General features: G+C 47.3%; 1 protein-coding gene across 2 annotated transcripts in view; it reads left to right on the top strand.

Annotated features, from left to right (window-relative positions):
* The window catches only part of ACACA (acetyl-CoA carboxylase alpha), a 126114-nt gene that overhangs the window by 71671 nt on the left and 27880 nt on the right, over positions 1-26563 (top strand). For both annotated transcript variants that reach the window (XM_086475393.1, XM_086475392.1), the window contains 7 exons: positions 6398-6667; positions 7030-7127; positions 8147-8267; positions 8738-8848; positions 22704-22847; positions 23611-23731; positions 26175-26271. In XM_086475393.1, coding sequence (XP_086331519.1) covers positions 6398-6667; positions 7030-7127; positions 8147-8267; positions 8738-8848; positions 22704-22847; positions 23611-23731; positions 26175-26271 — 962 coding nt within the window. The remainder of the gene's footprint in view (positions 1-6397; positions 6668-7029; positions 7128-8146; positions 8268-8737; positions 8849-22703; positions 22848-23610; positions 23732-26174; positions 26272-26563) is intronic.

The raw sequence follows: 26563 nt of genomic DNA, 5'->3' as shown, positions 1-26563 counted from the left end.
GTGCTCGAGGTCACAGTGAGACGTGGGGGTAGGGACCAGGCCAGAGCACGTTTTTGTCACGGAGTGGAGAGTGTTATTTTTAGTAAAAGGTGGAATGTCTTGTGACAAGTGGGATATAACCCAAATTCAAAGAGGGTTCCCCTAGCATCACTGAAAGCTGATTTATTTTTTTATTTTTCCTCCCTTACATGCCTAGATCAGTTAATGTAGCTTTGAGAGCGGCAGGTCTGTGCAGGGGAGGACGGGACTGGGGGTCCTGAGCTCGGCTAGAGCGGGGCTGCATTCACGTCACAGTGTATGTGGAGCATCTCCTGAGCTGAGCAGTGGCTGCACGGCTGAGCAGGAGTGCTCTGTAGCACCCTGAGTTGCTGGAAGGGTTGGGATTCCTGCGGATCAGTACCTGCAGCGTGCTGGTTCTCACAGTGCTCTAGGCGCAGTATCTCTCACGGCCTGATTGTTTTTTTAAAGCACATGTGCTGTAGCAATACTAAAAGTTCAAGATGTGAAAAGGCTTTCCTTACAGAACCAGAGGTCATGAGCCTCTAGCGTATACCTTTGAATTGAATTTATCATAATTATTTAACAGATTAATTTTTGGAAGGTTATTAAGTAAATCCTTATTTTATTTTATATAATCAGATACAACTGTTGAATTTCAGAATGCTCTCAAACAAATACAGCATTTTAATTCTGTTACCTTTCTTGTAATTCTGACTTTCATCAAATGCTTACATTTAAATCACACCTCTGCTAAGCATTGGTGGTATTTGTTAGTGCTTTACAGAAATTAAATTCTTGGGCAGGAAGTAACCCCACGCATCCCAGGTCATGCTCTTGGAGGATGCTGAAAGCAGTGACCACCCAAATCATGTCTTATTCGAAGAGCAGCTAGAGCCCCAGATTTCTTGAAGGGTTTTCAAATCCGTGAATACGAGCGTTGCTAGATCAGAGATACCAGTCGTGGCACAAAGAGGTTTATTCTGTATTTTGGTATATATGCTTGACCATGTGTGTATGGAGACTGTAGACAAAGTTCTTGCCTGCAGGAAAGCTCCTAATAGAGGTTATCTGCTGCTCTCTGTAGTGTATCTTTGTCTGTCTGTAACTGCACCAGATGCAAACCATTTCAGCTGAAGTTTTCATGTCTTACGCTCTGCCGAGGGAGGAGTTGTTTGTTCTTTAGTTTGGAAAGCTTCGTCAAAAGTGCTTTTGTTTTGGTGCAAAAGCTGGCAGCGTTGCTCACAGTTGATTTCGGGCACTTGCAGCCCCAGCTCGAATTTGATAGAGAATTCGGGTCGGGTTCAGCACTGTGCCTTTGGCCATCCCCGAGAGACCCTGTGCAAGCTGCGTGCCTTGCAACGCAGATGTGTGTGCAGTAAAAACTACTTTTACAGTGTCTTTAACGGGGTTTTTTTGAGCTTTCCTTTTGGTGCTCTGTGTGTCCATCCGCTTTTCCTGAAGCAGCCTTTTGCTGGTTTGCTTCCTGGCTTGCTTCCTGGTGCCCTTCGGTCTAGTGCGAGGAACCAAGGCAGGGCGAAATCACGTCTCCTTCACTCCACTGTGCTGCACGGTGCCTTTTCCTGAGCCAGCCTTTGTCACGCCTCGCCCTGGAACCGTTTCTTCCCATCTCTCATCTACTCGGCCGCGTGCTGTTCAGAAGAACCGTGCCAACGTGTGCTTGGCTCTGCCGCCCGCAACCACTGCCTTCATCGCTAAATGACACCTTTTTCAGAGCCAAGAAGAGAGTGAAGGAATCCTGGGTTTTGGCACTCCACCCTCGTCAAGGTATTAAGCCCGAATGCCTCTAGCAAACCACGTGCATCGTGCCCTTTTTCTGGGAGTTGGCTCATGCTGAAGATAGAAGTTGTACAACTTTGGTCACAGTATGTTAGATCTGAAGTTCCCAGCATCAGATTCACGTGATGAAATACCCATCGGCATCAAGTAAAATTTCTGGGGATGTCTTTGTTCCCTTTCTAAAACATACCTTGTCCACGACCGTGCAGCGGAGTGATTCAGCATCCTGGGGTCAGTGGACACTGGATTACCTCCAGGATAGACAGAGGCTGTGAAGCGGGAATAAAGCACGTGTTCCTTGATTTAACAGTGCCAGAACGTGCGTGCACAGCAGGGGAGAAATGTGCTTTCATTAATGTTCAGCTTCGGCGTTTCCAGTGCTCGCGTGCTAGACAGCTACAACTGTTGCATTTCCTTTCTTATTATAACTTTTGTATGTAGCAAACACTGACATACAAATGTATTCCTGTTTTATACATGTGTTTTTACACAGAAAACTTACATCCTATAAACTTACAGATGCAACAGAATGGGAACAAGACAAAATTGTTGTCAGGGTTCTGTAAGTTCAGTTATCCCACTTGGAGATTTTGAGACCCGCATTCAGGTTTCCAAATTTGGACATAAATAGGTAAAACGAAGCATGGCATAAAGTACCTGGGCTCAAGCATCATCCTTGTTGTGAGAGAAGCAGAATAAACCAACACAATTGGCATGGCTCAAGCGTAGATGCTGTCAAATAATAAGCTGTTCCCGTCTACATCAGATTTTCTGTCAGCCGCGCTTCTCCAGGAATTACAGATCCTGCTACAACGAGACTTAAACGCTCCCTCGGCCTGAGCCCCGGCCACCGTTTGCCTTGGCGTCCCTTCCTTCGGAGCTTCCAGGAGCGAGACTGGGATCGGTTTCTCCCGCATTCCCCTTGGTGCCTGTTGTCAACAGCTCCGGCTGCCACCAGCAGTCGATTTGTAACTGCATCAGCGTGTGTATTACTGTTCACATCGATAGCGCAATTAATGTTGAAGTCAATTTTGGTGTTAATTTTAGGCCATGATTAGTGTTGACACTGTGCGTCAAACTAATGGCGTTTATGAGCACCATGAAAACGAGCGTTAGTTAATATCGTGTTTTTACTGTCTGTTAATGGTTACATTAAGCCCAAGATCTAGTGGGAGAAGGTGTGTATAAAATTATATATATAAAACTTGGGTGTAATATATGTGTGTCATGCAATTCGGCATTGCTGCTGCTATTCAGGGAGCAAATGACATCTGAGCACTGAATCCTAATCACAGTTTGGAACATCAGAAATAATGATCACTTCTGATCGGGGGTTGTGAATAATTCATCTGGTTTGATTTTCACGTTCTGTCCAGTGATACTTTTCAAACCAAATGTGTTCCTACAGGAGAATAATGGTCCCACTTCTTATGGAAATACTGTGGCACAAATCATTTTGCCAACATAAAAACAGTTAAATAAGACGGTTCCTGCTTTTATTTTTTTTCCCTCCCTCTCTTCTTCATTCCTGGGTGTGCTGGGAATAGAGCTGTGGCAGGAGAAGCACTTCCAAACTGCGCTGGCTCTTAGAAGGAGCCTGTTTTGAAGCCACTGCCGCTTACCATCACCCATTATTGTTCTGACAGCGCTCTTAGGTGATTAGCTCAGCCTGTCTAATTAACCTGTGAACTCTCCATTTTTTGGCATGCTGCCGTTAACTTAAAAATCTCATCCTTTTTTTTTTTTTTTTCTGAAATAGAAAGCTATCCTCCACTGCCCATAAATTTTAACAGAATCTACATTGTTCATAGCAAAAAAAAAATCCTTAGTTGTGCCCTGTGATTTTTATTACTGGATAAATGGCACAAAACACGCTATGTGTTGGGGAGGCAGAGAGACGTACAAGTTAATAAAGTGGCGAGCTCTAATTTTTCTTCTCTTAAACTGTGTAGGGTTGCTCTATATTTATCAGCTATAAACTGTTTTCAAGAGTTTGTGTTTACTGTGCCCTGGCCGGGTAGTTTTTTTCCTATTCCACTAGTGAGCCTTAACAAAAGGGATTTTATTTATGGAGGGGGTACACGATCTCGGGTTAGGGAGCTATACCAAGACTTCCGTTACAATCTGAGTTTTCTAAATAGATGATGCTTTTAATTTGCCTGATTCATGTACTGTCAAAATTCATCAAGCTGATGAAAGTGAGGAAAATCTCTTAGCGTCCTGATAGGTGAGACAGACTGCGGGACCAGTCCTGGATACTGACCGAGCTCGGCCACCAGTCCCGCAGCCCTGGAGCAAGCGTTAATTCATCTGCCTCGCTCGTGAACTGAGGGTGCTGGGATTTTACTTGCAGTGTGTTGTGGTTATTGCGTCGGTTTCTGGCAGGGTCTTTATGTGTTTCTATCTTGCAGTTTGCTGCAGAGACAAGTATTTAGCAAATACAGCGCCTGAGCATTTCTCCTGTCGCTTGAAGCTTCCTGGTGCGGTCCTGGCTGATGGGATCAGGGTAGCTGTAAGGAAACGACTGCTTAGGCAAAACCCTGTAAATTAGCGTTACTTCTGTGCTGTTTTGGAAGACGTTTTCAGTGCAGTTTTAAAAAGATGATTACCCCATCTTCCCTGTGGGTTTCTATCAATAACTAGAGGTGGTTTCTGAGGTGGTCTCTGTAAGATTTGGTCAGTCCCCACTTCAGGATTTTAGTTACAGCAGGGAAAAAACCCAACCCTGTAAAATATGGAAAGGAGCTGAGCTGTAGTAGGTGATGGGGTATAGAGTGGCATCTCTTGTTTCTTAGAGGCGAATCTTGAAGCCTTTAACTTTGGATTTGCAGACTTTTTTAACCTGCTGTTTCTAACTGCAAGCTTGCCCACAGTTGAGAGCTACAACAGAGACACAATATCCAGCCCCTGGCATCTCTTTTCCTGCAGCAGGTCAGAAGGGCAAAGCTTACTTGTCCTTTTTTCATCTTTATTCTTCCTTTTTCTGCTATGAAAGGCCAGCAGTAGAAGCACAGAAGTCCAGGGAACCCCTCTGGCCCTGGAGGTTGGTTTGGGATGAACGAGGTTGCTCTTCCAGACTCTGGGCTGGTTGTCTGGGCGACCCCTGGTCTCTTTGCGCACGCTTCTGGTCTGTGTGCCTGACCAACAGCTGCATCCACAACATTTACAGTTTTACAACTTTTCCCTTTAATTTGACGATAATACTGGTATTTTAACAAAGCCTCCCACTGACTTTTAGGGATTTATGCTCCTGTCTTTGCAACTGCTGCAGTATCTCTCTCTTCCAAACACTGCAGTTGGATGCTGAGATGTAACTGTAAATCTGCAAATATTCAGAGGCAAACAAATTAATCCCTTACGACGTCTCAGTCAAAATAGCTGTGGGTGAAACTGAGACCAAGGAGAAGGTGAACAGAAACACCATCATTCTGTTAACTTGCAATCTCAGCTCTCGAAAGGGGAGGTGTAAGGGAAGGATCTGCCAGTAGCCGGTTGTAATATTTTTGGATTGCTGCCTGCTTTACTTCCAATGACCCTTTGATTAATTCCTCTGCCTTTTTATTTTTTTAATGAGCCTATTATGGCATATCTTATTGCAGATGCTGATTGGATCTCAACTGTGTATTGTGCCATTTTGATTTGGATTAAATGGCACATATCTATCTGCTGCTTCTCCCCTCTCCCCCTCCCGCTTTAGTTCATCATGTTCAGAATTCAGAGTCTCCACAATGAGAGTTTCAACCCTCCTGATTGCAGAGGATGTGCAATCGGCTTGAGGAATGTGTACTCAGAGCTTATGATCCTTGGGCAAGCAGAGACTGGGTGATGCATGTGGCTTTCAAGGGACGCTGCTATTTCCGTCTGTTAATGGCGTTCCAGGATGGCCAGCTCCCCCGTGCCGCGACACACGGCAGCTGAGAGATCGGAGATGCAGGGTACAGATGTTACTGATCTCCATAAGATGGGCCAGAAGAGATCATCTGGTGATTTTAAAAAGAAAAATATGCAGCAAACAGCATTACTTATTCAGGCAGGTTTGGGAAGAAACTGCTGCAGTATTTGGGGAGGAAAAAGGGAAGAGCCAAAGAAATGAAGGGAAAAACAGAAAAAAAAAAAAAATAGAGGTAGTTGTGAAATAAAAGGATTATTAAAATGAGGGCAGGGTGAGGGAGAGAACCAGGGTGACGAGGTTCTGGGGTGATATCTGGGTAGCCTAAGCCGATGGTCAGGAGTCCTGTACAGCAGCACATCCACCCTCACCCTGTGAGCTCTGGCACACGGGAGCTCCCGGCGAGAGGGGTGTTTGCAGAATGTGCTTTGGACCTGTGACAAATCCCTGAATGGGGAGAGCGAGGGCCAGTGTTAGTGTCTTGGGTGGGAAGAGCGCGGTGGAGGATGTGCTCCCGCGAGCGTGGAAAGGATCGAGTCCTGCCGGCTGTGCTCTACACCGGCAGCGCGTGCCGGAGCTGCTGTTGCCGGAGTTCCCGGAGAATTCGTACCAAGTGCAACACGTACCAAAAACGGCCCCTGCGTGATTCCCCTCTTTCACATCTTGAAGATACACATTTAGTTTTTGTTGTTCTCTGCTCTTTGGTTGCAGATTGGGATGGTGGCCTGGAAGATGACTCTGAAGACCCCCGAGTATCCAGAAGGCCGCGATATCATTGTCATTGGCAATGACATTACGTACCGAATAGGTTCTTTTGGGCCTCAAGAGGACCTGCTGTTCCTGAGGGCTTCGGAGCTTGCTCGAACACACGGTATCCCCCGTATCTATGTGGCTGCCAACAGTGGAGCCAGGATTGGTTTGGCTGAGGAGATTCGACACATGTTCCACGTAGCTTGGGAAGACCCAGATGACCCATACAAGGTAAGGAGGCACAGGAATCAGAGGTGAAACTCTGCAATAGCTCACAAAAGGTCTTATTTTTACACTGCCTCTTTTAATAGAAGTGAGGGTAACTGTTTGCCAGACTGTTAGGTCCAAACTTCTCCTCGGTAGTGGATCTCTCAGGCGGCCGGACTGGCATCCAAAATGAGTTAGTGCTGAATGTGGAAAACGTCTCTAGCTTTCACTGACCTCACCTGGCGCTCCAGTGTTAAGAGAGAGGATGTTCTTAATGCTGTGTGGAATTAAATTCTGCTCCCTTGAAACCTTTTTGGAAGGGGTTACTGGGGATCGGGAAGGGCCTACAGGTGGGAATGAGGTGAATGAACTGTTTTTCCCTGCAGGGATACAAATACTTGTACCTGACTCCTCAAGACTATAAGAAAGTCAGTGCCCTGAACTCCGTTCACTGTGAGCATGTGGAGGATAATGGAGAGTCCAGGTAAGCACAGGCAGGTCAGAATGAAAAGCTTTCCGTTCGTCCGTGGGTATACAAGGTGGTGCGTGTCACCGCCTCGTCTTCAGCCTGGGCATTCTGTAGGGTCCAGGTCTGTAGAAAGCCATGTCTGTGGGTGGTCAGAGCATGGAACAAGGGAGTTAAGAGTTGTTACCACGACGTGCCTTGTTTGAGGTGGTGCCCTGTTGACTCCTACTGCCTAGAGCCCCGAGTCATGGCTGCGCTCAACTGCCACGTAGCCTGTGGTTTCCCACACACGTCTGCTCTAGGTGTCTTCGTCTTCCCAGCTACATCTGAAAATGAGATGCAAAGAAGCCTTCAGAGCTAGACTGCAGCTGTAGTGGTGCTCCTGGGCAGAGGGAGGAGGATGTGCTTAGAAGGAAAAGAAAAAAAAAAAAAAGCCTAGTTTGCAGACTGGCGAGCTCTGAAAAAACCAAAAGGCTGGTGTGGGGACGTGTGTGTGCCTGCGTGTGTGGTGGGGAAGCTGGTGGCTCTCTTCAGTGAAACACTTAAGCACATGCTCAAGTACTTTGCTTAGCAAGGGCCCAGTGGAGAAGAGAGGAGCCAGTCTGAGAGCACTGGGCAAGAAGGGGCTGTGCTGAGGAAGGAAGGTATGGAAGTAAAGAAAAGTTAAGAGCCTCATTGTAATCTCCTGTTCTGTCTCTTTTTCCTTTTGGCTGCGCTCTCTTCCTTTCTTGCCCTTTTTCCTATAATCAGTCTGCTCCTCACGTCCTGTGAGAGTGACAGAAGAACACTTTTCACGGGCATTCCTCTCCCTTGGCAGTTCTTCTTTGCAGTGCTGCTTTGGCTGCTCCTGTGTAGGACTGTTCCGCGGTGTTCAGCAAGGCTGCAGGATGAGCCCGTGTACAGGTCCTGGCCAGATTTTATGCACGTTACTCTTTGGAGCCTTAATGATGTTTAGTCACTTTTCATTTTCTTCGTAGCAAACTGATTCAGCAAATCACTGGACCTTGTGACTCAAAGGCTGTGTGTGTCTCCCTCAGGTATAAGATAACAGATATTATCGGAAAGGAAGACGGGCTTGGAACAGAGAACCTCAGAGGATCTGGCATGATTGCTGGAGAGTCGTCTTTAGCCTATGAGAGCATTATCACCATCAACTTGGTAATCCCCCACTGCTTTCTGTTCTTCGAACTGCATTGTCTCCGCTAAAAATCCTGCAGCGGTATCCAGAAGATACATCTGGGATCAGGCTTCTGGTTGATGTAAATTGGCTTCTGTAGGCTTTGAGCAACACCACTGGCACCGTTACAGGGCTGGGTCCCTTTCAGACTAAATTTAAAACGCTTTTAGAAAACAGTCATTTGGCTTCATGTTTGCTCAGTCTGTAAGTTACTGCTTCTCTTTTCTTTTTTTTTTTTTTTAAAAAAAATAAAATACATTTCAGAAACTGTGTTGTACAAAAAAGTAGATTCTGGAGTTTTGCAGTGAGAGTAGATTTTATAGCCTTGTAATACAAACGTGCCTGGTTTTATCTAGATGTTTGAATCGATAGGTTTTGGCTGTGTGGCAAGACAGAAATCAATGTGATCTCTTCTTTTTTTTTTTTTCTTTTTTTTTTCTTTTTTTTTAAGGTTACATGTCGGGCAATTGGAATTGGGGCTTACCTTGTTCGGCTCGGTCAGAGGACTATCCAGGTTGAGAACTCCCATATAATCCTGACTGGCTGTGGAGCGCTCAACAAAGTAAGTCTTTGCATTTCAGTCTTCTGAGATGTGTGAGCTGGGTTGGTGTTTCCGTGGGTGCTACCAGAGACTCAAGGAGCTGCCCCCACTGTACCTGTCACTGCGCTTGGTCCCTCTTGTTCTCTCCCTTCTCGGGCTTCTCCTGCTGGAGGAGGAGAGCTGACACAGCAGCAGCTGTGAAACTTTCCATGCCTTTGTAGACTTTTTTTTTTTTTCTTTTCTCTCTGGTCAGAAAGCAGTCCTTTCATGCACCTGGTTTTCTTGACAGGACCATTGTATTGACAAGCCAGAGGCACTATTCCAGGCCTTCTGGTTGGAGATTGGCAGGGGACCTAGGCAGAACTGCAGATTTGAGGGCTTGAGCACGAACCAGGTGAAGTGGAAGGAGGAGAAGCAGCTTTTAACATAGGTTGTGGGCAAGGGCTAAATGACCGAAGCGGAGAAGCCTGCTGACTGGGCAGCATCTTCTCCTACACGCTCTGTACTGCGATAGAGGGAACAGGGCTGTTCCTGGTGTCTGGAAGACCGTGTTTCAAAATACGTGGGCTGCACTTTCAGCCATCCACAGCCATTGAATTAATACTGAGGGAGCCTGAGAAAAGAGTGTGTGGATGGTGGTTTGCAAGGGGTCAGACCTGCTGCAAAACTCAGCTGTGGGGGCAGGGAGGAACAGCTCAGGCTGTAAGAAAACTTACGGCTTTCACTACTAAAGTGTCTCTTCTTTATTTTTTTTTTTTTTCCCTACCAGAGGTGGTTTTTCTCCCTTGCTGCCCCAAGCCTATTAATATCACAGCCTCCAGCTCCTTGTCTGCAGCAGACACGGCTCACAGCCGACTCCGCTCTTGTCCCTCTCACTGAGGGCTTTGTTTACGTGGGAGTTAGGATTGTGCGGGCACGAGTGCCCTTCCCCATTGTGCAGCTTTGTTCTCAGGCACTCTCCAGCACCTGGGGTGGTTGTGCTTCATTGCAAGCTGCACTTCAAGGAGTGCCTGCCTGACAATGGGAGATAAAAGGAAAATAGTCTCTCGTTGAATTATTCCCCTGAATAAAGGGGGCTCTGCAGAAAATGAAGCATTGATCCTATCAACTCTAGGATGCAGCACCCTCAGTTAGATCTCTTACACACATCACACACACCTGCATCAATGGTAGGAAAAGAGGCATTTGAAGATCCATCCTTTAAAAAGAAATTGAGTCAGTTTAGTGCTTGCTGAAGTGGAGTAAGTTGCCTGGTTCCAGCTGTCATTTGTTGGGGATCGGGGCCCTGCAGAGTTTCCCAGATGGCACGGCCAGTCTGTTTAGTCCTCCTCTTCTGCTCAATTCTTTCCAGGTTTAACTGCAATCTCTACCAGCAGAGTGAATACTTGTTTTTATAGGACTAGATTAATCTCACTAAATTTTAGGCACTTAAAAAGTAAGGATTTAGTCTAGAATAAGCACCTGACATCTGTCAGCAGGCTTAAGCAGCAGGAGTTGCTTTGGGGGGGGGGGGAGGATTTATCCCATCCCAAGAATTTTAGTGGGCTGAATAATCCCATGTGTCCTTTTCTCTCCTCCCTGCTCTGTTGGAAAGGCATATATTTTATGTAGGCACTGAACCTCTACCTGCCTAAAGGTCAGGCAAAGGAGGAACCCATTGCATCCAATCCAGCTCTCGCAGTAAGGCAGCTAAGCCCAGACCCACCAATACATTTACCTGTCCTTGAATAGTGAGAGACCGGGACCTGGGTGTTGTGTGATGTGTCTTGCTAGTTCATGTGATCTTCATTTTCCAGTCCCTGAAGTTTGGGTCAGAGCTTCTTTAATGGATCCAGTGTAACTGTGTCCCAGAAGTGTGTCTGAAGTAGTGAAATGATGTCCAGTGCTGACACGAAACGACCAAGTTCAGTCCAGTTGAGATCTTGAGAAGACTGGGAAGCAAAGGGTGAATGCTGATGTGTTTGCATCATCCTGCCATGGAGCCAGTGTCTGCTTCAGACACATCCCTTGTCTTCCTGTATGTCAGCAGTTAAACACTTGTCCCTTGAATTTAGATGGACAGTTTGGATTTTGTTTTGGCTGGAAGACAGGTGTCTATCAGCCAGGGGCCAGTTAAGCAAAGTCTTCCCTTGTGGGAATGCAGAGGCTGATTGGGTGTGATAGATGGTGTGTTCTTACTCACTTGCATGAATAAGACTCCAGAAGGGTCTTATGGTGGAAACCTATTGTGGTTTTTGTCTGTGGAGCAAGCGAGCCTTGCTGCTGCTTTGTCCCTCGGACTAGATGGCAAGAAGAGCCCTGTGCAGCGGAGTCAGCGCTTTGCTTTGTGGCAATGAGAAGGTCACCTGTCCAACTGGCTGGGTCTTACAGGAAAGATTGTGACTGAAACAAAGATAAATAAAAGGAAGCTGCTACCTTGCATGGCAGCTGGAAATGAATGTTTTCTGGTACAGTTGCATGCAAATATTCCTTTAGCTTTTCCCAATTAGGTGTCAATTTTTTCCATTGCTGGCTTTTAATTACTGCCTTCATAGAGGGTGCTGTACAAAGCTTACATGTAATTCTTGTGTCTGCATACACCTCTTCAAAATGTCTTCTCTCTTCAGGAACAGAATGTGCAGTGCAAAAATGTTGCTGCAGCAATGGAGACAATTAGGCTCTCGGAGAGCAGTGAGGCTTTTTCTGGAAAGTTGTTTGATTATATTTTTTTTTTTAATTATTTTTTTCCCGTGAAATGCTGGATTCCTTTTAAATTACAGAGGGAGCAGAGGGGGACTCTGACAAACATTACGTGCCAGCAGATCCATTGCTGGTCTTGTTCATTATCATTATGTAAAACCAGCCTGAGGGTTTAGGTGTAGAGGGAAAGGTCCAGCTGCCAAAACCAGACTGTAACCTATAACTTAGATGATGAGCTCAAGGTCAATACCATTTTTAGCTGAAGCTAATGTTTGGTTCTGGAGGTTGCCTAATCACGTGCTGGCTGTTCGCTGCGTCCGTGTCCCTGCTTTGTAAGCGGAGAGGCGTATCGCTGTAAGACACCTGATAGCAGGCAGGTTTAAGGATTCTCTCAGCCCCATTGCCTGTCAGGGGTGACAAGAAGCTGCACAAGAGCTGTACAAGGTCTCCCTCTGCTCCTGATGAAGCTGTCTTTGTTTGTAGTCCGGACCGACAGGCAAGGGAGAGACCTGGGGAAAAGGTGTGATGCTCTGGGGTGGGGACAGTGCTCTGTGTGGGGGGCACCAGGGCTGCGTTTCATCTGTACCCCTTTTGTCTTCACCGTTGCGTTTCAGCAGGGGGTGGAGAGGTGGAAATGACATTTCATTCCTCTCCTGTGAGCGTGTGCGCGCGCCTGTGCTGAGCCCGCTGACCCCCCTGAAAATTGAAATAATGATAATGCGCGTCTCCTGACTGCATCAAAGTATCAGCACATCAAAAGCCAGGAGGCATGAAATGCAAATGATAAAGTGAAAGCAGATGGATTGTGCATGATCGCCTGATGCCCAATGAATTTTAAAAGATGCTGGTTCACATGGGGAGAGGGGCTGAAATAAACACGTTATCCCTGCAATTTTTTTTTTGTTCTTGCTGCTCACTCCTGACAATATTTTTTCACACTTCAGCGAGCAGCCACTCCATCTCTCTCCCTCCCTCTCCTTCTCTTTCTCTCCCTCTCTCTCTTTCGCTGTCTACCTCACACACGTCTCGGGTCATGTCGCCGCAGCTCCGGTGGAAATAATAAGATATAAACCACGAGGTTGTTATTTGCATAGAAATAGCATGGAGCCCCAGGCAGCATGGGAGAAGGACACAGAGATCATTTGTCTAAAATTTTAATGAAAAGTTTTGCTGAGGCAGAGATTTTTTTTTTTAACTTTCACTGCCTCCCCCTTTTTCCACCCCCGCACCTTCCTCCACCTCCCTCACCTCCCCTTCCTCGTCATAACCTAAACATGGTGCCATTTCGTAGGAGATGGGTGACGTGCTGCCGCCGTGCACTAACAGGTTAACTTCCATTGGTTTCTTTTTAATAGAAGTAAGACTGAAGAGCCCAGCGCTCCCAATTTATGCATTGCTTATATGGCTCGAGCTTCCAGGACTACATTTCATTTCAATCCTCACAAGGATGTTCCCAAGTCTGTTGCTGACCTATTTTTAATTAGTTTGCTCCTCCTTGTCTTTTGTGGTTAAAAGAAATCCTGTCCTCGAGACTGTTTTGTTAATGTAAACAAATAGTGGCTTTCAATCACACTTTCTCTACACGTACGTGTTCTCGGCTTTTTCTAAGGGAAGGCGGGTTTAGCAGAGGTTCTCAGGATCCGCTACTAACGTGGTTATACGGATGTTCAACCGGGTATCTCAAACAGTTCGTTTTCTGAGTGGTGATGAAGAACTGTCCCACACACTGCACTTCACAATAGGGCATCTAAAGTGGTCATCGTTTCTGGAGGTGAAGGGAAGAATCTCACCAGCAGACTGCTCTCCCTCCTGTTTAGCTTTACTTTCCCCCAAACTCTCCAGGCTTGGCCTGCCCAAACGATGCATCAGGCCCTCAACCTGTCCTCCGGCGTGCTCATCCCTCGGGATGCATGGCACCATGCTGTTGGCCTGGTTTCTCACGAACGTCCAGGCGTGAGCTTGACGAATACCACTTGCCCAGAGTATATGTCCATGTGGGGAAAGAGGCAGTGAAGATGAAGAGTCAGAAACCACTAAAATATGAAATGTTCAAAGCACAGTTCAAAATCAGGACTCTGGGCTTCATTTCCCAGTCTGCAGCCAACTGCCCACCTGGTGGTGGTCTGACATTTGTGGTCAGAATGGGTATAATGGCAGTTACCTGCTGACAGCTTGGTCCTGAAACCGTAGTTCATTTGTGTTTGAGCTCATCAGACGGAAAGTACCTGCCAGCAGTGGTGCGTTGGCAGGGGAGGTAGCCCCGTCCTCAGGATTTCTTTCTGTGGAAGTTATTGCCTTCAAAATGATCTTAATTTAAACAATGCATCTGCTTGTATAACCTGTACTAGACCCAAAGGAGCTCAGGAACCAATTTGCCAGGCTAGTAATGCCCTGTTTCTGGCACTGTGAATCGGTGTTTTTCAGGGGAAGAAAATACTTCTGAAGAACAGCTCTAGGAGGGGTGTTTGTGAGACACACTGGTTAGTGGAAACTGGATAGCTTGCTGAAGCAATATGTAAATAGCTAAGAAACTTAACTTCTGAGCCTGGTACCAGCAATTGTCCAGTGACCTTTCTTGAGTACATTTTTCATTAACGCAGACACTGCTTGTGCATGGTAAAGACGTTAACTTGATAGGTGCCACACTGTGTCAAGATAGCGTAGTGTATGTGTCAATCACGTGACTGGGGATGAGTCCCTGAGGACTTGTTGATACAACAGCCCGTAATTGCTGCAAGGATCGCTTTGACAATCTGCATTTAAAACCCACCAACCGCTTTGCACGAGGCCAGAAGAGAATATCCTTGGTATTTTTAAATTCAGTCCTGACTTGTACTGACCGTCGAAGCCAGACCTGAGAGCCGTGTGGCTGCTGCTGAGGACGTTTGTGGTTTCATCGGTGTAGATCTGGGGCAGGATTGCAGCTGCGCTGTGGGAGCATCCCCGCGGCAGGCAGAGGAGCGGGGTGGATGTGAGCTGGCGTGAAACCAGCTCGCTCGGATGGCGGCTGTCCCCGCCTGTGAGCTGCTCGGTGGGACGACTTCAGCCAGCACGGCGCTCTGGTGGTGGTTGCTCCTCGGCGTCTTCTGACCGACAGGTGGACGTACCCTGTAGGTTGGGCCGTCGTTTGGTCTCTGTGCTGAAGCAGCCTGTCGCTGACCTGATGTTCGCAGGTCTCAGCTGAGGGAAGCTGCAGAAGTTGTTGGGCGCCCTGGGACTCCAGAGCAGGGTGAGACACCAGGTCAGGGCTGGGAGGAGCAGGCAGAGCTGCTGGGCCCCTGCGAGAGGCTGCTGGGTCAGGCCTGAGGCTCGCTGGAGGAGCTCCTGTGAGGAATAGGAAGCTTACCCAGCCTGTCAGTTCGTCTGGTCTGAGTGATCGGTCTCCAGTAGCACAAGCAGTAATATTTACCCTTCAATTTCACAATCTGGAAAAATAAATAAAAGCCCTGTGAGACTGCTGCTGTTTGGGGGTTTTACTGTGAAATACAGACTGTGGAAAGCTGTTTTTTTGAGATTCAAGGCAGGGATAGCTCAGTATCTGCTCAAGATGACTCCAGTCTTGGGATTAGATCGAAGCAATCGTGTGAGAGCAATCATGTGAGTTAGAACAGCAAGTGCCATCCCTGTCATTCAAAGAAGCATTATAATTATTAATGCATGATATGAATCTTTCTGTAGTGGCACAGCAAGACTATTAGGAAGATACGTATGGGCGCAGGGTGTTTGAGAATGCTAATCAAAGAGGGTCTAGGAAATGTCAAACAGAAATTGAACCTTCAACAGCATTAACCGTCAGCCGGTTCCTCTCGTGGATCTCAGCAAGGTTACCCCGCTCTTGGCTCCAGTGGTGGGGGTGGGTTACTCCACCTCTGCTGTGCCTTGGGTGGTTGTGGCAGATGATGTGGTGAGAGCAAGGGTGGTTTCACGGGTGGAGGTTGGCTTCTTCAGCTCTCTTAGAACCGATGCCAGACCTCGGTGCTGGTGGAGGTCTCCCTGGTGAAGGTCACCATTGCTCAAGGCCCAACAAAGTTTGAAAACCAAGACCAGAGCAGAGCTCTTGTAAGAACGAGTCTCAGTTTAGTCATATTTGTCAACAGGATGACAGCAGAAATCATTTCTTTTAATGCCAGTGAGAGGCGTTAGCTGCTGGGGGTGTCTGGTTGGTGGCAGTCCTGGTGACACAACGGTCTTTCTCTGTGTGGAGAAATTAATGTAAGCAGGATGGATGCCTGGACTTCAGACAAGTGCAAATAAACAAACACCGCCCTCCACTTCCACATTTTATTTTTAATTGCCTTTCTTTAAGTGGTGATATTTGTGTATTGTTCCCATTAGAGACAATTTACGTTCCAGGCATTGCATTATCAGTCCCTTTATGTTTGCTTAGGGAAGAAAGTCTAATAGATTTCTGTTGACTTTTTTTATTTTCCTCCCTCCTTCTATCATTTTTAATATGGATCTTGATCAGTTTATCTATGTGGATGGTGCCTGTGCTGTGGGGGCTGTGCATGTATTTATTCCTGCTAAAGAGGAGCTTAGCTTAGTGGCCCACATTCTGCCTATCAAAATCTCTTCCCGTGTCTTCCAGGGAAACTCCTATGTATTCTAAACTCTACATATGTTTCGTGTAACCAGGATGGTGTCCCAGTTCCTCGTGATCCTGCAGGGTATGTTGTTACTGGAGCCTTAACTCTGGTACCTTGTGTTGCTCTGGAGCTGAACAGAAGAGGGCAGTTTTCAAACATGTCCCAGAATAACTGGTGTGACCACCCCTGTCGTGGGGTGTCACTAAGAGGATGTCGGGGTGACCTGCCTGTGGGTCTTTTCTGCAGTGAATTGTGGAGGAATTATCTGCCATTTGGGACACACGAGCGGGAACTACAGGAACGGCGCTGGAGAACGGTCACGTGTCTCGTGGTTAAGCCTAAACCCACCCTGCAAAGTGAACACAACTCCACTGTGCAGGCGCTGCAGCCTGGCCCCTTGGGTGGTCTCTGAGTAAGAGGGTTCTGTTGGGCTCCGGAAGGTGATCGAGGGAACGACCAAACCGAGATCTTTAAGTATCATGGAGAAAATCATTGATGTCGTTTATAGGGCTGGTGTCTAGATTAGGGGACCCCTAACTGAGACAGGTGGGATTTATGAGTGTTTGCGCTATGTAGAATAGGGCGCTGTAATTTTGGTTTGCAAAGTATATTGAGTCCCTTTGATTTACCACAGGCTGATGGAGTGACCTTGAGCAAAACATGCAGTCTCCCTATGCTGTGAAAGGAGAGCTAAGCAGGAATTTTTTGACAAGACATCTTTCATTTGACAATGCCAGTTCGCTGAAACTGGAACTCTTCAGGAAAAAGTATCAGTTTTGTTGAATTTCTCATTTGGAATTTTTTGGGTCAAATGAAAAGTTTGTGGGGTTTCTTGTTTGGTTGGTTGGGGTTTTTTTCTCCTAACTGACTCTTCTTTCCAAACTGATTTTTATTTCTAATGCTTACCACAAATATTTCAGAAGTGAAAAGCAAACCTCTTGACCTTGTCTGATATTTGTTCAGATCTCAAGATTGCAAAATCTGATTTTTCTGTTGCAATCCAGAAATTTTCAAAAATCCTTACTGATTATTGCAAGATGGAAAAACTGTTTCCTCCCAATAACATTTCGTGTTGCCGTCTGCAACCAGAGAGAATGCCTCTTCTGCATCTGATCAGCTGTGGAGCCCTGCTCCCTTCATACTGGTGAGGTGCTTTGGGACCTCCAGGCAGAAGGTGGCGTAGAGAGGCCAGCCGCAGTTGCAGTGTCCATCTGGATGCCTCTTCCCCTGCTGCCTCCGAGGTGAAGTTCAATCGCTTTTTTCCCCTTCCCCCTCTGATCTCACCAAATTAAAGCAAGGAAAAGACTCCACCAGCAAGACCTGCTTCTGGATTTGCAGTCAGTAGCCATCTCCAATAACCATCAGGCTGTCAGCTTCCCCCCACCACCTCCCCCTACCTCCCACCTCCCCCATCACTCACCAAAGGAAAAAAAGAGCTGGAGCCGCAGCTTGAAATATATCATGCAATAGTGTATCATGAATTTCTTGTGAATCACATTGGTGAAGCAGGTTTATTTATTTCTGAGACTTTAAATCAATACAAAGTAGGTCTCTTAGTTCTGAAGCTGGGATGGAGTGTGAAAAAATGAGCCCATTGTACTCTTAAAACTTTGGGGAAAGGAGATGACAGCTATATAATTCCATTTACCAGGCACTAGGGGCTTTAATGTGAAGGTGACGGGGAGCTCTTTGTGCATTTAGAGCACCATATCTTCTAAATAAAAGATCTGTAGACTTGATAGTGGAGCATAGCTCTGACTTTAATAATCTCCAAGCATTAGACCGAGCCAATATGTTCCCAAGTCAGAAGGGCCCCCCCCGCCCCCCCCCCCCCCAGAACGCTCGTAAATTAAAAGTGCGGGAGCTGCACACGTTCACAGATTAGCGATGCGAGGGGCGCAGTCCGTGCGCGGGCAGGGAGGAGAGGGCGAGTCAGCCGGAGGCTCGGGATCGGGTCTGTTGGGGAGCGCGGCTCTCGCTGGCGTCCCACCTCCGCTGGGATCTCCTCGTCGGCGCTGCTGCTGTTCGGCTCTCTAGTGACATGATGTGCGTGGGGGGAGAGCCGAGTGATAGAAGCGAGCACTGTAAGATCTGTTGAGGCTTGACTGCACATAATAGCAGTCAGGTTTTAAGTTCCTACATTGTGTTTTCTGATGAGACATTCATTCTGATCATTTCTGCCTGTTTATGAAAAATAGGCTATTTATAGTATGTGCATGTGCCTTTTCTGCTTCAGGTTTCTGGCAGATAATATAAATTGTGGGATGGGAATTGCAATTATTGAAATTATTCGGATAAAAATCTGGCACTTATATCTGATATAAACACATGATATGCTCTGAATAATAACAGCACTTATGTTACATAATGATTCCCATTCAAGCCCTCTGCTGTCATTTTTTCACATCTTTCATCCTTGATGAAACATATGAGCCAATCCAGTTTGCAGCCAAACCAGCTTCGCACTGAATGTCTCAACTAACTAGCAGCTCAGCTTCTGAAAAGGAGCACGGAGAAAGCAGCTGGTCATCATGGGTTTGAGCGCTAGAAAATTATTAATATGTGTATGACGTGCCTCTGAACCTGTTGAGGACGCTCTTTTAAAGGCTGGAAAGGCTGCTAAAATCCTGGCTCTCCTTTGTGCTTTCCAAAAGGTCCTCCGAAGTAGAAAGAAATGTGGTTCCCCGTTACGGTAGGGAGAGTGGCTTTTGGAGGACCAGATGCAGTAAGTGCTGGCAATTCTGCCCCTGTATTTTGTAAGCGTGTGGTATCGAAGGTTGCCTGATCTGGGAAACGGTGTGTGTTCTTGCAGTCATAGGCTGAGCTTCGACACGGGCAGGTCTAGAACTAGCGTTGCCCTCTGACCACCGCTGTCCTCATCCCTCGGTTGAGGTGGGGGCACAGCAGAAGCCTTTTGTCCCGTGTTACCCTGTTCAATGCGCTGCTTCCAGCATGCTCGAGAGCTCTGTCTTCAGGAGCAAAGGAAGGCGAGACTGAGCGGCTCATCCGAACCCGACCTGGGTCCCGAGTCGCCGGGAGGCTGCTTGGCATCCAGTACGGAAGGGGAAGGTGGTGGCAGTCCTGCTTTATTAGTTATGGTTAATGCTGGTGCCTGGAGAGGCAGAGGGCCGGTGGAAGGGAAAGCGGACCTGTTGGCCAGCACCTTCCAGCGCAGGGGGCAGCTGCACCTCGCTCGGCAACGTCAGACCCGCTGCTGCTGAACTGGAAAAGGGAAATTACATCCAAAGTGCAAAGGTGCTGGGAGAACGTGTAGGAAAGGAGTAGTAACAGCACTGAGGGCTCCTCGCTAGAGACCTCAGGAAGGGCAAGTTTGGGATCTCTGGGTGGGGCCAGTCACCCACAGTAGGTTCCTTTGACGGTAGCATGTTAACTCCAGGTGGACAGAAACAGGTTTCTGAGCTTTCGTGGGGTAGGAAAGGATTTTAATTTAAAGCAGATTTTCCGGTGCCGGAAGCTTGCTGTCTGGTGCTCTGCTGTTCATGGCTGCTCTTTTTTGGCTGTTTTTGCCATCAGATTAAGCGCAAGATCAAAGGTCTAATATGGCCAATATTCAGGTATACGTGTGTTGTGTATCCTGGAACCTGTTCTTTCCCACCCTCATGCTGGACCTTTCTTGGTCTCTGGTCTGTGGCAGCGGACTCTGGTAGCTGCATCTTTGTTCCCTGGAGTGCTAGTAACCTTTCTGCTGGGGAGGGCACTGCTTTGCAAACTTAACCCTTCCGTGCACGTGCTTGGTCGTTAAACAGTTGCATTCCATAAGCCTTGGGCCAAAGCTGCGTTCGCTTCTTAACCTCCTGCTTCACGTGACTCGGCGTACCTCCCTGGCAGACCCAACCCCTCAGCCTTTGAAGTTCACCATTTTGGCAAATCCTGGTCATACCAGGTACAGGGTTGAATCCTGTGCAGTCTTTTCTCCCACGAGTTTGTTTCTAGCCTTACCTGACTAACTGAGCCGGCAACGTTTCTAAATCCACTCGTGCCTCAGCTGACCGTGTGTCTTGTGGAGGAACATCAGTTTTGGACTTCTCCACAGATGTATTCTCTTTCACCCTTGGATATTTTCTTGCAGAAACATTTATACAGCAATATGCATTGCACCATTTAAGATTGTTAATTGGAGATTGAATTACTTGTCAGCCTTTAAAAATGTAGTCCTCTGAGGTCAGAGATGAGGTGGTTAGCAGAGCTGAATGGATGAGCTGTTGCGTTCATTTTTTTTCTCGGGCCCAATGATCACTGTCTCTAAGCTGGCTAGCCCTTCGGTGCCTTTTAACCTCTGGCACCCAATTCAGCCTGCAGCTGTATGCCTGAAACAAGCTGGCAGGATCTCTGAGGAGACAGAAGAGCCCACGGGCAGAAGCAGGTTGGGGGACCAGCACCCAGCCCAGCAGTGTCCCTGGAGGACAGCCTCTCTAACCCCTTGGCTGCGCGGTTGCCGCACTGGGGAGCCGAGTAGCTGGCTTTGCGGTCGGCCTGTGCCTCGGCCGGGGTCTGATTTAGAGCTGGCGTGTGCCCATACGCCGTGTCCCTCCCGCTGCCCTCGGCACCGGTGCGGGCCCACACGTGAGGACGTACACGCCGTACAAACGAAGGCGCCGAGCGCTCGTCGTCAGCGCAACTTTTAGGTGCAGCTGGGGACTGCGTCGCCTCCGCTGACAAGCACTGACAAGTAAATACTGTGCTCGCCCAGCCTTACAGAGGGATTTCATTGGCACAGCCCCTCACAATGCTCTGCCACTTCACTGAAATGTCTGGAGCACTCGGGAAAAGGAACTGCATATTTATCTTGATCTCCAAAAAGGGATTTAAGGGCGAGAGCAGGCGGTATATTAGACTGTTTTCATTGCCTGTCAGCAGTGGTAAACCTGAGCTGTCTACAGTGTCTCTAGATAAGCAGCAGCAGAGGCCCATTTTGCATGTACATATGTTTGCATTAGTTCATAGATGGGGAGTTTAAATCCTCTTTATTTTTATTTTCCTCTGTGGAAAGCATTTAGCTAGGCCTGCCTGGCATCTGGAGGCCTATGCTTTTCTTTTCCTTGAACCTAAATCTATGCTGCTGTCTCTTCTACCGTGCCTTTTCGTGGCACTGATTTTGTTAGGGGAAGATGAAGGTGTTTGATCTCAGAAGGCAGACCCAGGAACGTCTCTGTGCAAAACCACAATGCTTGCATTGACTTCTAAATTTTGGGGCTAGTTGCGTAACTCCTGTGCCTCAGTTTCTTCTGTTGGTCAACCTCCACTGACGTCTGTCTCACGGGGAGTTTTGTGAGGATCATCTAGCGCTTGTAAGATGCTGAGTTTTGTGAAATGCCAGACCGCCAGGCCTTTTCTCCTCCAAAGGAAATCAAATTTGGAGTTAGGACACGGTAGCGTTGTGCCTTACCGGTTAGGCAGTGCTTTAGATGGGCACAATGGCTCCCTGACCCCAGCTGGGGTTAACTGGTGGTGTGCAGGAAGAAAGCGAATTGGCCCAGTGTAGTTTTATAACCAGATCAAAATTGTCTATTTTCATATCCCTTTAGCACCTTCTTACATTCAGCCCAAAAGGTCAAATCCTGAGAAGTGTGGAGTTCCTCTCTACTGTGGATGAGATGAGTTACGTCCCGAGTGGCTCATTGTAGGATGTCAGGATGGGGACGAAGTCAGACCAGAGCATCCCTTCCGTAAGGACCGGGTTGCCTTGGGCTCCGGGCTGCTCCTCTCTTGGAGTAGCCCTTCTTCTTAAAATGAGCTGCACTGGTGGTTTGGTAGGGGAGGGCAGGTTGTTTGTGTGTGTTTGAGGGGTTTTTTAAAGCTCTAAATGAAGCAGGTATGTAATGCCCTCTGTCTGTTAGAAAGACTCAACCCATAAAAATAACAAACGGCATGTATTTGCTAGAATGTCAAAGTTATGAGTTTATTTTGTAATGATGTGCTCCTGCCTTCATGAGGTAAACTGGCCGTGGCAGAGGTGTTATTAGTAATATGGACTCAGTGGAGCAGAAAGCCGAGTGACCGAGAGATCAGTGTATCAGTCAGTGAGAGGGCAAATGGAAAGAGACAGCAGGAGAATGAGAAAAGAGCTGCGGTGCCTGGGCTGAGATTAGAGATGGAGCTGTGCAAGAGAATTAGAAGCCCAGCAGTCAGAGTCTTATTCTGCCCAGTCTCTCTAAGGAGCTGATGGGGCTTTGTCTTTGCTGCACCAGTCTTTAGGCACACTGTTGGCTTTTTTCCCCAGTTAAAGGTTTAAATGGATCCGCCTGACTAGTCGTCTTAGTTGGAGCAATTTTGAATTAGCGAGCTGAGCTCGGGCTGGCACCCAGGACACTGGGTCACATTGTCAGCTCTGTTGCTACTTGGGGAAGGGCAAGTCCTCTAACTGCCCTCTGCCTCAGTTTCCCCACTTGTCATTCCCCTCAGGGATCACGATTCCTAAGGTCTTACCTGCATGCAGGGCTTGGGAAATTCTACGGTGGGTGATTTACTCCATCCTTTGATGTTGAAGTGATCGTGACTTGCTGCAGGGATGGGCGTGTACGTATTTCCTTAGCCAACACCTCCTTGTCACATCTCATCCGCTGATGGTTTTCCTGGTTTTCTTTCAAAAGGTGCTTGGACGGGAAGTTTATACCTCCAACAACCAGCTGGGCGGGATCCAGATCATGCACAACAACGGGGTGACGCACAGCACGGTGTGCGATGACTTCGAAGGCGTCTACACGATCCTGCAGTGGCTTTCCTACATGCCAAAGGTAACGCCCGGCCCCGCGGCGGCGCCAGGTGCTGCTCCCTGTTCGCCGTGTGCACAGGGTTTTGGTGGGTGGGGGGCGCTCTGGACCTGCGGGGTTCTCTCTGTGTTTGTGTGGTGCCTGGCAGAATGGTCTGGGCTCGTCATCAGGGCTGCTGAGCGTTATGGTAGTGGAGTAAACACGGTGGTTCTGTCTTAAAGTGCTGCGGGAACTGGGGTGCAGGGCAGCCTGGCGCTGCCTTGGGCACTTTCACGTCACTCCCCTGTCGTGCTGCCCTCAGTACTCTGGGCAGCAGGATTGTATGTGAGCGGTGGATCGTCTCGTGCCGAAAAGACTCTAAAAGTTCCCCTCTGAGGCAGTAATTTGTAGGAGCTGATGTATATGTGTAAGCTGCTCTGCAGCCAGGAAGGCAGCAACAAGAACACGCAGGTCACCTTCCTTCAGGAAAGAGTGCCTAGAATGAGTCAGGTGGCCTGGTGACCTTTCAAAAATTAAATTGCAACCCCTCGCTAATGCTGGCTGTGCCTGAAGTTCAAGAGCAAATGAAGTACGATGTATGCCAGACGATGCCAAAGGAGGGTTTGAGAGTGTGTGGAGCCCCTTGGAAGTTTCTTCAGGCTCTTGCCAAGGCTTTGGGATCCCGTCAGTCGAAGGTTGATGCAGTGGGGGGGGAAAAGAGGACTCTGACGAGCTGGCTGAGAGCTGGTGTTTGGTGCAAAGCCATGCAGGGGAATGACTTCCTTCGATATTTTTCTTTTTCCCGTAGAGTGTATACAGCCCTGTTCCTATCCTCAAAGTCAAGGATCCTATAGAAAGAACCATAGAGTTCGTGCCTACCAAGACTCCCTATGATCCTCGCTGGATGCTGGCTGGGCGCCCAAATCCAAGTACGTAGATCTTTGGTGGCCAGGATAGGCAGTGGTGCGTCTTGTTTCAAGCCTGTTGGTCAAGCCTTTATGTCTGCAATCCAAATATGTTTCAGAGCTTATAAAGTAACTAGTTTGAAACAATTTGGATATAATATATAAAAATTCTGAGTGCTCAAGGACACCTACAATTACTAGTTACTTTTCTAGATTTTCTTTTTTTTTAATGGTTCAGGGGAAGGTCCATATCCAAAGGATCTGTACGCTAAAGGAATCGCGCTATTCCTGCGGATCTTGGAGAACAATTGCGCTGGAAATGCTGCAAACCCCTGAACCCCCCATGCATGCTTTTGGGGTTGTGCAGCCTGTGTACGTACAAGCTGCAAACTGGGTGACCATTATGCCTGCTGTTATTAATGAGTTTGGGGGGCTAAAATAAGATTTGTGATAAACTAAGTTTTCTGGTTTTGGATAATATTTTTTCATCATCTCTCAAGTAATTCATCCAGCTGTCTGAGCACAGCTAACGCTGGCTTCCAAATCGAGTGACTTCAGATTTTAATTTAGTGGAAGCGTTAAGGAAAGCAGATGATTCCCTGTGATAAGTTAAAGCAGATATCTCCTAGGTGAAAAGTTAAAGCCATTTATTAGAGGAGATATTGCCGTGATATTCTTCAAACTGACGCCCGACACGAGGCCAGAATCTAAACGATCAGCTTTGGGCTCACGATAAAGAGATAATTTTGAAATGGATGGTCACATTTTACAGTGGGGCCACAGAGGCAAGGAATGTAGAACACAGTAATTACAAGTTTGGTCTTGATAAAACACTCTCCATCCTGTTTAAGTCAGCAGAGGTTAGCTTGCTTGGATCTCCACTTTTAATTGGTTTTGGACTTGGGTTTGCAGAAGCAAAGGTGCTTGTTCAGATTAAAGCGTTCCTCAGAAGCTGTGTGCCAGGGGGTAAAGCCGGGAGGGATTTTGGGTGGTAGTTTTTGGGGGGTTTTTGCAGAGCTTCATGAAGCCCCAGTGGAAAGCGGGCGCCCTCAGAGAGCTGTGATTTCTGTAATTGTCTGGGTGGGCAGAGTAGCTCGCTGCCTTGACTTTGGGATACGCGGCTTCCGCAGGCTGGAGGGCTGCAGAAGGAGCTGTCTGCAAGTCTTACGTGTCCCTCCCCAGCCCAGCATCAACAGGCAGCCCTAATGAAAGCTCTTCATCGTGGCCTTACCCGTTCACTGAGTAGAATCCAAGCTGAAATACTGGAAAACTTCCTGCCGGGGTCTCCGTGTCTGGAGAGAGGAAGCAGTGCCGTGCCACCGCACAGGTCGGCGTAGTGAGGCTTCACTCATTCGAGGTGTCTTTCGTGCCCGCGTAAGAAACACCCCTGGAAAGTAGAGAAATACACCTTAAACTGCCACCCCGCTTCCCGGGGGGGTGACTGCCATCCTGAGAATTCTGTTTGGAGGAATGTGTGTGGATTGTTAGTGAATGCTGTTGCATGTGGAAGTGGAGAGGTATTGTCAGTATAGTGGAGTCTGTGGTGCAGGAGGAACCCCAAGCCTGACACCCTCCTGGCTTTATAAAGCCCAGATAATGCTGGTTCATGGTTAGCATGACCAGGGCAGTCAAGCCCTTATACTTTGGGGTAGAAGCTGATTGTCTGCAAGGCTCAGGAAAAGTTTCTTTCTCCTAGAACTGCACAATCATCTTGGTAATGTTCTCTTTGGGAACAGTTTGGTTTTCTCTCAAGCGTTAGGAAGTTGCTCCCTTCTGTGGGCAAGGAGAATAGGTCTGATAGCGTGTGGTCTGATCCAGGACGGTGCCTCCTAAAGCACGCTTCAGTCTGGGGAGAGGAGCATCATCTGGTGTCTGCTGCGGAGCAAGCAGGCTTTGGGTCTCAGAGTACTTCGCTTCGGTTTTTCTAAAAGCAGGTGTGAAACAGGGCTCGGATGCGTGGTCTAGTTTTAAAACATCATAGAAATTTTTATATTTCGTGTCCGAATTTCTTCAGCATTCTTTCTTTAAAGGAAAGGTTAGGCAGAATCGAGAGAAAAATGCGAGATACGTTTTAAAATAGAAATAGGCATTTTGAAAAACATCTTTAATGACTTTACTGCCTTTTGACGAATGTTTGTAGTGTCTTGAAAAAAACAGAGTTATTTATTTAAAAGCATGCGAAGTCCCTCTGCTATCCGAACCCCATCGTTTAACAATAAATGATGCTTTTGCTGATAAATTACTGTCTTTATGCAGACTAGCAAATGAAATAAGACATGATGGCTGAAGGCAGACAAATGCTCAGCTGTCTAATGTTCCCTTGTATTATAATCTATTTAAAAATAAATAAATAAAAAGGCAGTGCCACATTCTCCAGTTGGCATTTTTAAGCAAGTTTCAGTGGCTCCTTGGATATTCTTTCTTCCCTCCCTCCTCTGATATTTCCATTTTTTTCCCTTCCCTTCAGGTCAAAAAGGACAGTGGCTAAGTGGTTTCTTTGACAATGGCTCGTTCCTGGAGATCATGCAGCCCTGGGCGCAGACGGTTGTGGTTGGTAGAGCAAGGTAAATTCTAAGAGACGTTCTAGACGTTTGTAGAAATCAAGTTTTCGTTGTGCTTTGTGTTCTTCTAGAACATCCTTTGAAAGTTGATGGCTGTAAGTAAAAATAAGTGAATAGTTCTTTAACACACAAATGAAGCATGGTGTGATCGTTTCTCCTGTTTTGCTTGGAGGTGACAGCTTTAACATGCACAAAAGCCAAAAAGAAGAGAGAATGTTAAAAACTGTGGCAGACAATATATGTTTCCCTAGGTACATGGTTGCATAGCGAGACCTTCCTGCAGCTCTGATTTAGT

This window comes from Leptosomus discolor, chromosome 18 (assembly GCF_034619465.1).
Source record: "Leptosomus discolor isolate bLepDis1 chromosome 18, bLepDis1.hap2, whole genome shotgun sequence".
NCBI classification, from domain to species: Eukaryota; Metazoa; Chordata; class Aves; order Leptosomiformes; family Leptosomidae; genus Leptosomus; species Leptosomus discolor.
Note: the sequence above shows the minus strand (reverse complement) of the source record. Positions and strands in the feature narration are given on the sequence as shown.